The sequence below is a fragment of the Leucopleurus acutus genome (assembly GCF_964270905.1).
Source record: "Leucopleurus acutus genome assembly, chromosome: 7".
Classification (NCBI taxonomy): domain Eukaryota; kingdom Metazoa; phylum Chordata; class Mammalia; order Artiodactyla; family Delphinidae; genus Leucopleurus; species Leucopleurus acutus.
In genome coordinates, this window is record NC_139150.1 from 113,511,709 (window position 1) to 113,528,538 (window position 16,830).

General features: G+C 40.2%; 1 protein-coding gene across 4 annotated transcripts in view; it reads left to right on the forward strand.

Moving 5' to 3' along the window:
• NEK1 (NIMA related kinase 1) overlaps positions 1-16,830 on the forward strand; it is a 210,494-nt gene that overhangs the window by 145,187 nt on the left and 48,477 nt on the right. For all 4 annotated transcript variants that reach the window (XM_082843558.1, XM_082843560.1, XM_082843559.1 and 1 more), the window contains 4 exons: positions 671-802; positions 2,662-2,727; positions 2,811-3,039; positions 9,187-9,339. In XM_082843558.1, coding sequence (XP_082699684.1) covers positions 671-802; positions 2,662-2,727; positions 2,811-3,039; positions 9,187-9,339 — 580 coding nt within the window. The remainder of the gene's footprint in view (positions 1-670; positions 803-2,661; positions 2,728-2,810; positions 3,040-9,186; positions 9,340-16,830) is intronic.

Here is a 16,830-nt window from a genome sequence, read left to right on the forward strand (position 1 = left end):
ATAGAAGTTGGGAGTGACTTGCTGCCATGTTCCTGTGAGCATACTGCAAAATGCCATTTCCTTATATTTACTGAAAGTTCAGAACATTATTTCACATTGTTTACAGAGTCTAAATGTCAAGATAAAAGCAAAAACATATATGAATATAACAAATGGTATTTTTAGTGAAGTAAATCTTATTACCTGTACTTTTCAATTCTTCCTTTCTTATGTTGACATTTTTATAATCAGGGCTCTCATGTTGGGTAATTGATATTCAGACTTTAAGACTGTGCCAAACTTGTAGCATTTGCAGAAGCATTTCTTTTTGAAGTATAAGATTAGTAAATAATCTTTTTTTTTCACCAAATTTTATAATGGATTAAAATTAGAGTAAGAGGACTAACGTTTAATCTTTTAGAAGGCTGTTTGTGAAACATTGTTAATGCAATGGAAAGGAGTTACTTAGTACCACATGGCGCATGATTAGGTTTACATGTGAGGCCAGAGATGTTTCTCTGTGTCCGCTGATCTTTCCCCAGCACCTAGTACATTGCCTTTTGCACAACAAAACTTGAGGAATGAAGAAAACTCCTTGTGGTTAGAGTATGTAGACAGTGACCTTATATACACCATTTTACCTCTTCATGCAAATGTGAATTCCCCAATGTACTTACATTCTTTGTTACAGTTGGTGGCCAAAGGAATAAAGAACTCTGATATGTCTCCACCTTCAGGACAGCAGGAAACAGGTGGCTCTCCATCAAAGCAACAGATGAGACCTGTAATTTCTGTGACTTCTGCTTTGAAAGAAGTGGGTATGGTAAGTTTCATAAAATCTAGAACTCCTCAAAGTCAAAAGATTATTAAAAGGATTAAATTTAATGAAATTACATTAATTCCTAATGTGCCATTAAGTTTTTCTAGGGAAAAAATTACTTCTTAAGATTTCCATGTGTGGTTTACTCTGAATATTGGAGGCTCACTGGTCTTAGGTTTTATATCTAAGACCACCTGGTAGGTAAGAATATATTGAAATGATTCTCTTTTTTACTTTAAAAGACTGTTGGACAAAAAAACGTATAGAAATGTATGAAAAACAATGCAGAAAATGTTTTTATACCCTAGCACTCACAATTAGCCAAGGTTCACTTTTTAAACAAATAATGTCTCTCTGGTACTTAATTAACTCTGGGAATAGTGTCCAGGACGTGTGCATGTATTTAAAACTTTTTGGCATAGCAAATGTTAGAGGACTCAGCATAATTGCACTTAATTCATCAATTATTTCTTTAACCTTCTACTTTTGAATCTCTGTCATGTCATATGGATAGTAAAACAGAGAACTGTGGGCAAGTAACAAGTTTAAACTTGGAAGTATGTTTTGGGCATCTCTCTGAAATGTGAAAAACTCTGTTCTAAGGTTCAGGGAAAGGGGCTCATGGTGTGGAATTTCAGCCTAGAGCTCCGTAGGCAGAGGGAAGAGTCCGAGTCATATTACACATTACCCTGATTCTGTCCTTTCCTGGTCATTGAAGTCTGCGCCTTTTATTTGTTGAATTTCGCGAAATTTTTGCAGACAGCACTGACGTTATTGGCACACCAGTCTTTTACAGCCTTTGTGTTTATCTTGAAAATAAGATTGAGTGGGAAATACCAGCCTTGGTCACCCTCAAGGACTTGATATAGGAAGCCACTGTTGCTCAAGCAGGTGTAGTCTCTCTTCTCTCTGGTAACGAGCGTGTGCTGCGTTGTTCACTCCAACTTCAGATGCCCCTGTGCGGGCCCTTCCTGGTCCTCAATCTCACATCCCACGTAGCTGCTCACCTCTCTGGTCGTAGCGACTGCTAATGCCTGCCACTTTACTGGGTAAAATGCTCTTTGTCTGTTTTACATGTATTACTTTAAAACTGACCACTATTTAATAATATTTGAGGTAATCCATGTAACTAAATGGTTTTTCTTTATGTGTCTTCCTGCTAAATATCGCTTCCTTAAAACTTTGAGAACCGCTTTTCCTTGCCCTGAGTCTTCCAGACACCTTTGCTTTCGCAGTTTTCATAACTACTAATTTCTTCTTTTCATATATTTACAAATTCTAGATCGTCTAGATTACTCTAATTATACTAATCATAAAACAAAATTTATTTTATCCTTAGTACCAAGGACTCAGAACTCTTTATTTTTACTCTTTGCTTTGGGAGAAAAGCCAGTTCTCAATTATGTTTAGTAAGTAGTATGGCTTAATAAGAATATATGTACCTGAAACATAAAGACAACTTCAAAATAACACAGCCTGTCTTGAATTATTCGTCCATCAAAACTTCCCTAGCTCTGAGTATATGAATTAATTTTTAAAATTTCTACAGTAAATGTAAAATTACCAAGAATCAGGTGCCAAAGAGGAAGAGAATCTAGTTAAATATGTGATCAAGCAATCCAAAAATATGACAAATAATTGAGAATTGACTCTTCTAGTATATATTACATCTATTAAATGATAATATGTAACTATTTCTCATTGCTGATAATGAAGAAAGCTGTGTTAACATTTTACAGGAATAAAAAGATTCACAAGGAGCATGAAATGTTAATGAAAACAAAAAGTAAAAATATCAAAAATTTTAAGGTGGACTTTTAAAATAACATTATTTCTTACTCTGTCACTGTCTGTGTTTAAAGGACAGAAGTTTGACTGATGCCCAAGAAACCTCAGAAGAAATGCAAAAGACTAACAGTGCTATTTCGGTAGGTACAGTTTTCAAATTTTCTCTCTCAGTCATTTTACTTAATCGTAGACCTGTTAAAATACAACATTTTAACTGTTTCAGAGTAAGCGCGAAATACTACGTAGATTAAATCAAAATCTTAAAGCTCAAGAAGATGAAAACGGAAAGCAGAGTCACTCTGAAATCGGTGCAATAATTGTTCACGAAGACGCCAAAGAGCAGGAAAAAGAGAAATCGGTTTCATCGGATCGCAAGAAATGGGAGGCTGGAGGCCACCTGGTGATTCCTGTGGGTGAATTGGCACTGGACACGTCCTTCTCTGTGACTGAAAGTGCGTATGAGCGTGCTCGTGTCCTGCCTGGTGCGGCCCGGCATGCTTAGAGGGGCTGAGAGAGGCGGGGAGCGTTTCTGTAATAGGTGAAACGTGGAGAAGACAATTCAGCTTTCACATGGCAAGGGTTTTTCCACAACAGTCTGTAGTGTGAGAGCGGGAACTAGCGGCGCACGTTTAAATTGTGTTACTGTACTTTAGGCCTTTCTCCCACGTTAGAGTCACCTGTTAGCAGGGGTAGTTCTTGGTGAGAATCAGAGTAGTGAACTTCAGCAAAGACCCAGAAGGTCCTGTCGGCATTGAGCAGGGGTGTCGAGAGGGTCTCACGCAGTGCTCCCTTTGCACAGTGATGATTCCTGAGCTGCTGCCCTTTTCTTGCGTTGTTCCTGGCGCTGGAGGTGCAGCAGGGAACCAACAGACACACGTGCTCGCAGGGGGCTCACTTTCTAAAGGGCCGGTCTGTCCAAGCTAAGTAAGTACAGTTCTCCATGAGTTTTCTGATGGACCACTTCGGTAGAATTCTTTCTTGTGTTGGAGAAAAGTCCACAGGCTCCACAGCAAGCAGTTCTGTGTTGAGTCCCACTACCCGCCACACACACTCCTGAGCAGTGAGGACACCACAGTGGGTGAGACGGAGCCCCTCCCTGGGAGCAGAGCGCGTGTCAGGGCATTGGTCAGTCGCCAGGAGGTGGTTTCTGGATGGCGTGGCGTGCTGAGGGCTGAGACGCATGAGCTGCCCTGAGCCCAGGATGCTGGGGAGAGCCTGGGACCCTGGGGAGCCGATGCAGCTAGCGCGGACGCGAAGGTGAGGATCCCCGAAGCCTCTGGTGAGCGGGCCCAGAGCACGGAGAAGCCGCAGCTGGAGCGGACCGTGCCTGCAGAGGGCTGTGTCCGCGGCCAGGTAGGAAATAGCTTAGGCTTCGCAGGCCGCGGGGACTGTGCTGCCGCTTCTCCACTCCGACACCGCTGCGCAGGAGCAGCAGCAGGCACTGTGCAGAGGCGCTCGTTGGGCCGTGTTTCCAGGATGGTTTTTTTTTAGGGACACTGTGATTTCATAAAATTGTCTTTATATCTTCTTTCTTCTCTCCAACTTCCTCTTCTCCTTTGCTGTCTGGAGTGTTCATGATTGCTTCCTGGGGCGTTTTTATAGCAACTGTCTTAGAATCCTTGTTAGATCACTCTCGCATCTGTGTTACATTGCTGTCGGCTGCTAGCAGCCACCTCCCGAGAGAGTTAGGATTTTCCTGGTTCTTCTTACGCTGAGTAATTTTGACTTATACCCTAGACACTCTGAATATTCTCTCACAAGGCTCTGGGTCTTGTTTACATCTGATGGAGAACATTGAGAGTTTTGCAGTCGGCCCAGTTAGAGTCAGGTCCTGAGTTCCCATCTGCCTTCTGTGGCCTGTGCTTTCAGTATCGGCTCCTTTTTCAGAGCCTGGCGGTGCTGCTTTGACTTGTCCGGCTGTGTACCACGTGGTGACTGGTCTGGGACCTGGGTGTTCCTCGGTCTGCTGGCTCAGTTTTCAGTCTTTGATACACAACACAGGATCAGATCCACGTGTGCACAGGAGGTGAGCTCAGGTGATAGCAGTCAACTTCAGGAGGTTGCCTTCTGGAGTTCCTTTGTCTGCACTGTCTCCCCGGTGTTTTCTGTCTCTGGTCCTCTGGTCAGAAAGCTGAGGCTCTGGTTATCTCACTTTGCCCTGTGCTTGGAGCAGGGTGGCCAAGAGCCGGAGGAAACAGCCCTGCTGTCTGGGTACCACGTCTCCACCAAACAGGACGGAAGCGTCCTCTCCCCAGCTTTACGGGCTCTGGGTTCTGATTACCCGTGGCAGCGCGTGGGGGCTGGAAAGGAGGCAGCGGAGGGAAGAGCGAGAGATCTCACCCTCTCTCTCTCTCTCCAGGCGTCAGGGTTCCCCGGTGCTGCCCTTGAGACAGAGTCGAAGGCCCCTCCTAGAGCTTCCTCTGTCCGCAGCCCAGTGCCCTCCCTTGGGTTCCTGACTGGGGAAAACGGGAGGGGGATGGAGTGTACCACGTGCTGGGGGCGCTTTGAGGTTCTGTCTTCTTTGCCCCTCCAGCTGCTGGCTGCTGCTCAGCGTTCCGTGCAGCTGCTCCTGTGCGGGTCCTGGTCCTGAGAACTGTGTCAGTGGGGGCACAGCTGACGCATGCTTAGTACTCCATCTTCCCAGGAGTCAGAACTCCTGTTATCCTTTAGACGTGTAAATACTAAGAAAAAAAGCGTTTATTGTACTTATCCATGTAGTTACCGTTTCTGCTGTTCTTAATTTCTTTGTTTAGATTTATGTATCCATGGTATCACCTTCCTTCTTTTAACATTGCTTGCAATGCAGGTGATAGATTCTTTCAACTTTTGTATATTGACGAGTATTTTTACTTTATTTTATACCTTATTTTTAAATTAATATAGATTTAATTATATTATTTTATAAGGTTTAAATTTTTTCAAATTTAAAAATTGTATACCTTAACTTTTAAAAGATGTCTTCTCTGGGTATAGAGTTCTAGTTCGGCAGTGTCATTTTTGAGTGCTTTAACGATGTTGCTCTGTCGTCCTTTTAATCGCGTTGTTCCCGACAAGAAATCAGATTTACCTTTGTTCCTCTCTCCATAACATGCTGTTCTCTGACTGCTTTTAAGACTTGTGTCTATCACTGGTTTTGAGCAGTTTGACTGTGAAGTGCCTTACCACAGTTTTCTTCATGTTTCTTTTCCTTGGGGTTCACTGAGCATCTTGGGTCTGTGGTTTATCATTTTCATCAGATTGGAAACATCTTTTCCAATATTTCTTCAGGTATTTTCCTGTGCTGCCTCCCGGTCCTCTGGGGGCTGCAGCCTCACATGTATCAAGTTGTCCCATAGTTCACTGATGTGCTTTTCATTGTTTAAGATTCTGGTGTTTCCTGTGCCTTTCGTTCTGGATAGTTTCAAATTCACTTACTTTTTTCTGCATTGCCTAATCTAGTATTAATCCCATCCAATGTATTTTTCATCTCAGATATTGTGGGTTTCATCTCTAGAAGTTCGATTTGGGTTTAAGTATCTGCCATGTCTGTACTAAACGTTTTGATCATATGGAATAGAGTTATAAAAACTTTATTAGTGTGCTTGTGTGAGAATACTAATGTCTGTCTCCATTCTGAGTCCATTTTCATTGGTTAATTTTTCTCCTTATTGTGGGTCACATTCTTCTGCTTCTTTGCATGATTGGCAATTTTTGATTGGATGCCAGACATTGTGAATTTTACCTTGATGGGTGCCAGGATTTTTGGGTTTCTGTAATTATTCTGGAGCTTTGTTCTGGAATGCAGTTAAGTTAGTTGGGCTCAGTTTGATTCGTTTATGTCTGTTTTTAAGATTTGTTAGGTGAGATCAGGGCCACATTTAACTCGAGTGCAAATTCTTCCTAGCACAGAGGGAAAGCCCTCTGAGTGTCCAGTCACCACGAATTATGATATTTTCCAGTCTGGCTGCTGGGAACAAGCAGTGTTTCACGTCCTGTATTCCCTGTAGTCTCTCGGGTGGTTCTTTTCCTACCTGAGGTCGTTTCTTCACACATTGCTCCCTTCAGTGCTCTGCTGAATACTCAAAGCTACCTTCTGGAAGTCTCTGGACTTCTTTTTCTTCTGCCTTAGTCTCCCAAGGGTCAGTCCCAGCTCTGTCGCCAGAACTCAGGGAGTCTGCTGGGCTCTGCCTGGGTGCCCCCCCGAGCTGCAGCTGGAAACTCCCAAGGCAGCAGGAGGGGCCGTCATAGGAGTTGTCTTGTTTGTTTCTCTTCTCCCAGGATCCATGTTCTTACCTCTTCTTATCTTACTTCTTGTCCAGTGTCTTGAGACTGATGTTTTATGTATTTTGTCCAGTTGTTTTGGTTATCCAGGCAATAGCATAACTCTGGTCACCCTGTTCTATCTTACTGGGAGTGGACGTACTTGAGACCAGTTTTTAGAGGCTGTTGCACTCATCTAGACGAAAACTGAAGACCTTAACTGAGAGATAATAAAAGCGGACATATGTAAGAGACTCTCGAGGACAGACTTGTAAGGGCTTCAAGGGAAACTCTTCTACAGGTTTGTCAGGGCAAGAACTTTGATAAGCAGATGAGGAAGCATCAGAGTTAGGAAAACTGAGAGTGTGGTATAGATTTACAAGAAAAAGAGACAGCAGCAAGACAAGGGCTAGAATATCTGCACTGAGTTTGTCGGTAGAGGCATGGTGACCTTGATGAAAGCAGCGTTGCTACAGGGCTAGGGGCAGAAACAGAATCCAGGGATTAAGGAGCGCATGGCAACTGAGGAAGGAGCCTCTCCAGAAGCTAAGCTGTGAGGAGAAGAGAGATGAGGGTGGTGCCGGGTGGTGGAACCTTACGGAAAAGAGCCTTGAGGATAAAAGTGCATCCCCGCACCCATTTTGGTACCTGCCTGACCTCGGTCGCAGTGCACATTGGAACCCAGCGTCCCTTCCGGTGCCTGCGCCGGTGCCCCGTGGCCCCCCTGCCTCTCGCTCTGTCCCTTCTGCCTTTGTGAGGCTCCCTTCCCACCGCTGGCGCCCAGCTGCTCTTTGTACTTCACAGCCCTCCTCCCCTCTCCTCTTTCCCAAGCCCTTTGCACTGGCGGCCTCTGTTACTTCATTCGGACCCATTTCTGAAGCCCTCCTTGTAGCAGAGCTCTTCACAGTATTGTCTGTACAGCTGGGTGCTGGCTCCACACTTTTCCCCCACCCCCTTCACCCCTTTTCCCACCCACCCCCTTTAGATTGCTTTGGCACCTTTATCCAACACCGTGTGGCTGTAAGTTATGGGTTGGTTCTGGGTTCTTTACCCTTCTTAACTATCCTTTTAAAAATTGTTCCTTTTTGGTAATCATTTTCCCTGAACAAAACTGAAATCACCTGCTAATCTGCAGATATTTACTTTCATGGACTAGTACACAAAAATTTGTATCAACATGTATTTGGTCACCTTTGAAAGTTTATATGACTTATACTCTATAATAATATCCTGTCTGTTACTGCTAGGTGCCTGTATGCTTCATGTATTATTATCAAATGTTCTAAAGACTCAAACTTCAGTAGGTCCTTTTCTGGCTTTTGCTTTGCTAAATTTTAGTAAAAAGGTTTACCCCAAATTATTATTGTCAAAAAGAAAGTGTCAGTGGCCTACATACGATAAATAAGGTAAAACAAATTTTCTTAGAAATACTTTTCTCTACTTTTAATCCATATGCACATTTATTTTAGGATTTTTTTTCTATTCTCTTCAGTGAAATTTATAGAAGCAAAATATTAATTTATATTTTATCTATTTATGTACTACCCCAAGTTATTCTTAATTATCTTAGGTTTAAAAAATTTTTTTTCTCAAATAAAAACTTTACAGAAACATAATTTACGTTTTTTTTCCATTTTTATATTCCCTAAAACTAGAGTTTAATTCATAAGTGTTTTAAAAGGCAACTTTAGATATATTTATTATTAGTAGTATTAGTTGCTTTTGTTTTTTTTTTTTCTATCATTTATTATTCATTCCCTGAAAGTCCTTTTTTTGGGTTTGGTTTTGTTTTTTTATGTTGATGACTATTTATTATTTTTTTAATTTAATTTTTATTTTATATTGGAATATAGTTGACTTACAGTGTTCTATTAGTTTCAGGTGTACAGCAAAGTGAATCAGTTGTACATATGCTTATATCCACTTTTTTTAAGATTCTTTTCCTATATGGGTCTTTACAGAGTATTGAGTAGAGTTCCCTGTGCTGTACAGTAGGCCCTTGTTGTTTACCTATTTTATATATAGTAGTGTGTTTATGTTACTCCCAAACTACTAATATATCCCTCCCCCCCACCTTTCCCTTTTGGTAACCATAGTTTGTTTTTGAAGTCTGTAAGTCTGTTTCTGTTTTGTAAATAAGTTCATTTGTACCATTGTTTTAGGTTCCACATGTAAGTGATATCATATGATATTTGTCTTTCTCTATCTGACTTCACTTAGTTCGATAATCTCTAGGTCCATTTTTAAGCACCATCGTTATATTCTCTATGTGATGTAACCTTTTTTTCCTGTGAAGCACTCAGTTGGATAGAAGATCTTAAATCTGCCTTAAGATATTTTTTTTTATCTTTTTCTTCTAGAACGTACAGTGGGAGAGGTTATTAAATTAGATCCTGGCGGATCTCCAAGAAAAGTCTGGGGGAAAAGTCCTATAGATTCTGTTCTAAAGGTACTTGGAGAAGCTGAACTACAACTTCAGACAGAACTATTGGAAAATACAACTATTAGAAGTGGTAAGCAGAGAAACTAGTTGTTTTTCTATACTAGAAATAATATTAAAAATGGAATAGTATTTTTAAAGATGTGTCTATTTTAAATGAATTGTTTGTAATAGACTACCTTTTGTTATAATAATTTTCTAGTTAGCTGGAGAATGGTTGCATTTTCTGTGGAGTTGTCTCAAATGGTAGTCTTGAGTTTTGATCTGAAGTAACCTGGGTGGGATCTAAAAATAAAGGAAGAGGAAATGTATATGGGAGAGGGGGAGCCGGAAAAATAGAGCAGCAGAATGCTGTTTGACATGAAGAAAGATGGAGTAGCAGTGCGTTGAGATGAGTGGTGTATGTTCAATGGGGATTCAGGAGTCGAGTGGACTGAAGGACTAAAAGATATTGTCGTAGGTACGGCAGGCGTTATCCTAGGCCTGGGGGGATGAGTTGTTGTGAGGCAAGAGGAACACGCTTGTGGTCCATGAGTGTGGTGGGTCTCAGTGTTACAGCTACGCAGAGGAGAGTGCTCCTGTTATCAAACAAGTGTTTTAGGAGTTAACAGCTTATTCAAACCAAGAGGGAGTCGAAGATGGAAGTTGTGTCAAGGCTTGAATGTGTGTGTATTTCACTTTTCTGTGGGTTTATGCTCACTCCCACCCTCACTTTCTTTTCATCTGCCTCTCCTTAAAGCTTGGAGTGAAACTTATATCCAAAACTGACAGAAGAATAACCTGGGAGGTGAAGCTACTCACATTGTGTAAAGAGGAATTAGCCAGATGCTGACAATTAGCTATGGAAATGAACCTACATACTTATTACAGAAGTAGCAAAAGTAGGTTGTTCTTTCCTTATTAAGAGTGAGCCTTCCAGCCACTAATCATTATAGCATTTCTTTAATATTAAAGGGAAAAAAAACAATTTGAACAAAGTATATAAAATCATTTGTTTGAAAAAAGGGCAAGTACATGAGTGTGTATATTTGTAATCAGTTTGTTCACACTCTTGGGTCTGGAAGTTGTGCTGTTGATGCCAAATAACAATCACAACCAAAAATACAATAGTACTAACAAATTCCTACACCTCAGTCTGAGCCTGTTCTCAAATGCTCCAGGCATTATTTAGAAAGAAGTACCTCCAGGCTAAAACATTTCAAAAATAATAAAAATTTCAGATTATTTGGTAGTCTAAAAGTCCTAAATATGTTCAGTCCCATTAGAACTATTACATTTAAATTCAGATTCCTCTTATGTAAAATTTTTATTGCTTAAATAAATGTAATAATGGTCTATGGTAAGAGTTAGGCAGTGTGAAAGCAAGACTTTCCTTCTCCATATAAATAGTCCATCTACATAGAATTGGAATTGAATTTTTTTTTATGATTTGTCTTTTTAAAAAATCATATTTACCAACTATTGAATACTTATTACCTGTGCATACTATTATGTGTTTGGTGGTAAAGCTACAAAGAGTAAAAGATGGTCGTTGCTCTCAGAAGGCAGACACAAATCATAACAAATAAAGGGTAATATTTCATGAAAAGGGCAAGAATAGAAGTACCCACAAAATTAAGAGGTAGTGCAGAGATGTTTATGTAATTGACTTTATCTGTGAGAGTGGAAGCCTTCCAGGCGCTGTCATCTGCCATCTTTAAAATTTTTCTTCTAACTACATTTACCTACAAGAATATGCTCTGTGCTGAGATTTTAAGACAGAGAAGTTGCACTTGTTAGCATCATGGAGATCACATGTGGCAGAGTGTGTGGCAGAGGTGTCACCTATGAGACAGTGTGGGCCCACAGCTGAGGAGGCTCTGGGTTATCAGTACTGTCCTGTGTCATTGATGGTGCTGGGCTTTTTGGGTCAGGGAAAGCCACAGAGAGAGCAGGTGCTTTTGAGCTGGGCCAGAGATACAAAAGAGCCCACTGGGTAGTTAGGGGAGAGGACGAAATTCTAGGCAATTTGCAAAGATGCAAAGGTTTTGTTAACGTGTGTGAGAGCCATCTTCATGTCGTGGAAAGAAAGTTCTGGTTTCATCACTTGCCAGCAACCATGGGGCAAATTCCTCTGATTTTGACTTCCAGGTGCTCAGTGTGTAGAGTGGAAACAGTGCCATTCAGGACTGTTTTGTGGATTAAATGACAAACAGGATGGACTTATGTTGTCTTTAGTCTTCCAATCCTTATGTCAATGTCTCTTTCATCATTTTGATTGTTGAAGCTCTTTTGTGATAGATTCCTTGGGAGGAGCTCATGTGAACAATGCAGCCAAAGATTTTGCATGTTCATAAGTTTGTGTGAAGACTTTCTTCTTGAAGGTAGGTTTGGCTAAATGTAAATCCTTGACTTACATTTCCTTTCCTTGAATGTCTTTACTGGATAACAGTATAGTATTGTGACATAAGGCATAGCTGTCAGGAAGTCTGGTGACAATCTTACTTTCTTTTCCTTTTAAATGACTTGGTCTTTTTGTTTGGATACTCAAAGGATATCTTTTTCCTTAAAATCCAACTTCTTAAAATATATTTTGTTGTTGGTTTTTTGTTTTTGTTTTTTTAGTACATGGTTGGTTGGTTTGTTTCTTTTCATAGACTTCTGTTTTAGAGTATTTTGGGGTTCACAGCAAAATTCAGCAGCAAGTACAGAGAGTTCCCATATCCCCCCTTCTTCCACATATGCAGAGCCTCCCTAACCATCACTCCCCACCAAGAGTGGTGCATGTGTTACACTTGATGAATCGACACCGACACATTATTATCACCCCAATCCATAGTGTACCTTAGGGGTTTAGTCTTGCTGTTGTACTTTCTGTGGAGTTTGACAAATATTTACTGACCTTTATCCGCCGTTTCAGTATCATACAGAATAGTTTCCTGCCCTAAAAAATCCCTGTGTTCTACCTGACTATCCCTTCCTTCTCCCAACCTCCTAGCAACCATTGATCATTATACTGTCTCCATAGTTCTGCCTTTTCCAGAATGTCATATGGTTGGAATCACACAGTGTGTAACCTTTTCAGACTGACATCTGTCACTTAGCAGTATGCATTTAAGTTTTCTCCATGCCTTTTCCTGGCTTGACAGCTCATTTCTTTTTAGTGCTGAATAATATTCCATTGTATAGATATACCACAGTTTGTCAATAAAGGTTATTTAATAGGTTGTTCACCTATTGAAGAATATCTTGTTTGTTTCCAGGTTTTGGCAATTATGAATAAAACTGCTGTAAACATCTGTGTTCAGGTTTCTGTGTAGACATAAGATTCCAACTCATCCTGAGCATATGCCAGGGAGCCCAATTGTGATTGTATGGAGTAAGAGTATATTTAGTTGTGTAAGAAACCACCAAACTGTCTTCCAAAGTGGCTGTGCCATTTTGCGTTCCCACCCATGTGGACTGAGAGTTCCTGTTGCTCCACATCGTTCAGCAGCATTTGTTGTTGTCACTGCTGTGGGTTTTAGCCATCATTGTAGGTGTGCAGTGGTGTTACCTTGTTTTAATTTGCAGTTCCCTTATGGCATACAATGTGGAACATTTTTTCATAGGCTTCATTGCCTTTTGTATCTTCTTTGGTAAGGTGTCTGTTCAGATCTTTGGTGCATTTTTTAATTCGGTTTGTTTTTGTCTGGGTTTGATTTTTTAAATTCTTTTTGGTAACTAAGGTGATGGATTTTTTTTAATATAAATTTATTTATGTACTTATTTATTTTGGGCTGTGTTGGGTCTTTGTTGCTGCATGCAGGCTTTCTCTTGTTGTGGCGAGTGGGGGCTACCCTTCATTGTGATGGGTGGGCTTCTCATTGCGGTGGCTTCTCTTGTTGCAGAGCTTGGGCTCTAGGCATGTGGGCTTCAGTAGTTGTGGCTCACAGGCTCTAGAGCACAGGCTCAGCAGTTGTGGCGCACAGGCTTAGTTGCTCCGTGGCATGTGGGATCCTCCTGGACCAGGGCTCAAACCTATGTCTCCTGCACTGGCAGGTGGATTCCCAACCACTGCACCACCAGGGAAGTCCTGGGTTGTTTTCTTATTTTTGTTCTGAGAGTTTTTTATGTATTTTGATTAACAGTCCTTTGTTTTTATTTCATTTGTAAATACATTCTCCCAGTCTGTGGCTTGTCTTCTCATTCTTCTGACAGTGTCTTTCACAGCGAAAGTTTTTTAAGATAAATGAAATTAGCTTATTAAATGTCTTTCATGGATTATGCCTTTGGTGTTGTATCTAAAAAGTCATTGCCAAACCCAAGGTCACCTGGATTTTCTCCTATGTTATCTTCTAGGAGTTTTATAGTTTTGAGTTTTACATTTAGGTCTGTAATCAATTGTGAGTTAATATTTGTGAAAAGTGTAAAGTTGTTTATTTGCCTGTGGATGTCCAGCTGTTTCAGCACCGTTTGTTGCTAAGAAGACTGTCTTTTCTCCTTTGAATTGCCTTTGCTCCTTTGTTAAATGTTAGTTGACTGTACTTCTGGGCTCTCTGCTTGTTCCATTGATTTGTTTGCTGTTCTTTCATTAGTATCACACTATCTTGATTACTGTAGCTTTTAGTAAGTCTTGAAGTTGGGAAGTGTTACTTCTCCAGCTTTGTTTTTCTCCTTCAATGCTGTGTTGACTAATCTGGATTTTTGCATCTTTATGTAAACTTCAGAATCAGTTTGTCGATATCCACATAATAACTTGCTAGGATTTTAATTGGAATTGCATTGAATCCATGTATCAAGTCAGGAAGAACTGGCATCTTGACAGTATTGAGTCTTCCTATCCATGAACATGGAATATGTCTTCATTTGCTTAGTTATTCTTTGATCTTTTTCATTAGAGTTTTGTAGTTTTCTTCATCATGGTATGTTTTTTAATATGTAGTTTTCCAGTCTTTTTTAGGAAAGTATTCTTGAATTAGTTTTTTGAGTTCTTTATTCTGTTCCTTAAGTCTACTTCAGGGACTTCTAGGTATATTTTGGATTTTTTTTTTTTTTTTTTTTTTTTTTTTTTTGCGGTACGCGGGCCTCTCACTGTTGTGGCCTCTCCCGTTGCAGAGCGCAGCTCCCGTTGCAGAGCGCAGGCTCAGCGGCCATGGCTCACGGGCCCAGCCGCTCCGCGGCTCATGGGATCTTCCCGGACCGGGGCACAAACTTGTGTCCCCTGCATCGGCAGGCGGACTTTCAACCACTGTGCCACCAGGGAAGCTCCTCTTGAATCCTTTTTGTCAATTATTTTCTTTAATTAAAATTTTTTTCTCCTATTTACCTTACATATCTCTTAAGAAATTGTGTGTTTTGCTTATATGATCTTGTGTTTTTTCTAAAATCTTTATTTTTCAGATTTTTTTCCTTCTTTTCTAATCTTTCCTGAGCTCTATCAACTGCCTCATTTCAGATTCTTTTCTCACTGTAATTGTATTATATTGCAATTTATATTTTTTTGTTGTTCTCTTATATCTTCTACCATGTTCCTAGTTTTTCTATTTGATTTTTGAGTAGTAGGTTATAATTTTAATTTGTCTCATGGATTTTTATAGATTTATTTTTATTATTATTAAATAAAATCATGGATTTTATTTAATTTGTCTCATGGATTTTATTTTATTATTTTATTATCTCATTTTATTTTTATTATCTCATGCCCACAGAGGACACTTGGCATTGTCTGGATACTTTTTGGTTGTCACTGATAAGGTTACTACAGGTATCTAGAGGCCACACAGAGTGCATATTGTAACAGGTGTTCTCCCAAAACAAAGAATTATCTGACCCAATAGTGCCAAAGTTGGGAAACACATCTATGAGGACATTATTCTACTTCTTCTTCCTTTTTTTAAAAAAAATTAATTAATTAATTTGGTTGCACGGGCTCTTAGTTGCGGCAGGCTGGCTCCTTAGTTGTAGCTCCAGGGCTCCTTAGTTGCGGCATGCGAACTCTTAGTTGCGGCATGCATGTGGGATCTAGTTCCTTGACCAGGGATCGAACCCTGGTCCCCTGCATTGGGAGCACAGAGCCTTATCCACTGTGCCACCAGAGAAGTCCTCCTATTCTACTTCTTATTCTTTTTTTTTCTGACAGTAACTTTGTATAGAATTTAACAGTGATCCTTTTACGTTACTTATTTTCATGTGAAATTAGATTTGCCAAACTTTCAGGAAGGAAGAGTGGGTAAAAGAGCCTTTCTAACTTCATACCTTGAGCTTCCTCTTCTGTTATTTTTATGACATGTTTAAAACCATGGCCTCGTAGAGTCTGAGCTCTTCTGTCTTGGCTCCTTTCCCCCTCTTTTCTCTGTCCTTTGTTTCTGTTATGCCTGCACAGATCAATTTGGATTTTCTTTCCAGCGATTTCTCCTCAATGTGGGGCTTTGATCTCGAAGGGAGCTTCAGGTGGTTAGTTTCGAGAATTCTTAGGAGCAGACTGCCCCACACTTTTTGACTTCCCCATTGGTCCTTCCTTTTAAATGAACATTGGAATGTGTAAAAACACTTCCTGTTTTGGCTACTCTCCTTAACTTGGCCCATTGTGCTTGCCTGTGAATACTTGCTGGCTTTTGGGGGTTCTCCTGATCTGGGGTCTATCGGGTGCCCCATTGTTTCCCTCTGCTTTCATTTGCACAGATGCTATTGCCACCTGAGTCTGGAGCTGACTGTGATTTGTCCCTGTTCACATGTGTTTTGGGGGTTGTGAGGTCACCTAGATTTGCTTTAGATGTTATTTGTGGGTGTTTGGTTCTCTTGGTTTTGTCTGTTTTGTGGAGGGGTTCAGGGAAATAAAAAAAAAATAAAACAAAAAAAACTATGTTCTTTGCTATCTTGCCAGAATTTCTCTATTTGGCTTTAAAAAATATATATATATATATATATATTTTTTTTTTTTTTTTACATCTTTATTGGAGTATAATTGCTTTACAATGGTGTGCTAATTTCTGCTTTGTAACAAAGTGAATCAGTTATACATATACATATGTTCCCATATCTCTTTGGCTTTAAATATTTAAGCCATGGAGGATGTTCTCTAAAACTTTTTGTTGAATTTGACTATTCTTCCCTTCTTAACATGTAACACCTATACTCTCTACCCAGGAAAATAATTCATGAGGGAAGTTTGCCTATAATTTTCCTTTTTTGTAAAGTGCTTATAGTGGTTTGGAATTAAGGTTTTCCTGACTTATGAAACAAGGTGGGAAATGTCGACTGAAAAAAAAAAAAAAACACAACCGAAAAGTTGAGAATTATGTTTTATTTGGTGAACCAAACTGAGGACTTAAACCCGGGACACAGCATCTCAGACAGCTCCGAGGGGCTGCTCCAAAGAGGTAATGGAGGAACTAGGATATATAGGGGGTTTTGCAACAAACACCAGGTAGTCAGAACTTCAAAAGATTGCTGTTAATTCGAGAAAACCAGACATCTCAAGTTAAGGAATTAATAAGCACTCTTCTATGTATGGGAGGATGCAAGAGTCTGGGCTCACTGAAATAATTATTTTTGATATTTTCCTTTAGATATGCACCTCAGCTGTGTGGGGCCAGAATCCTGT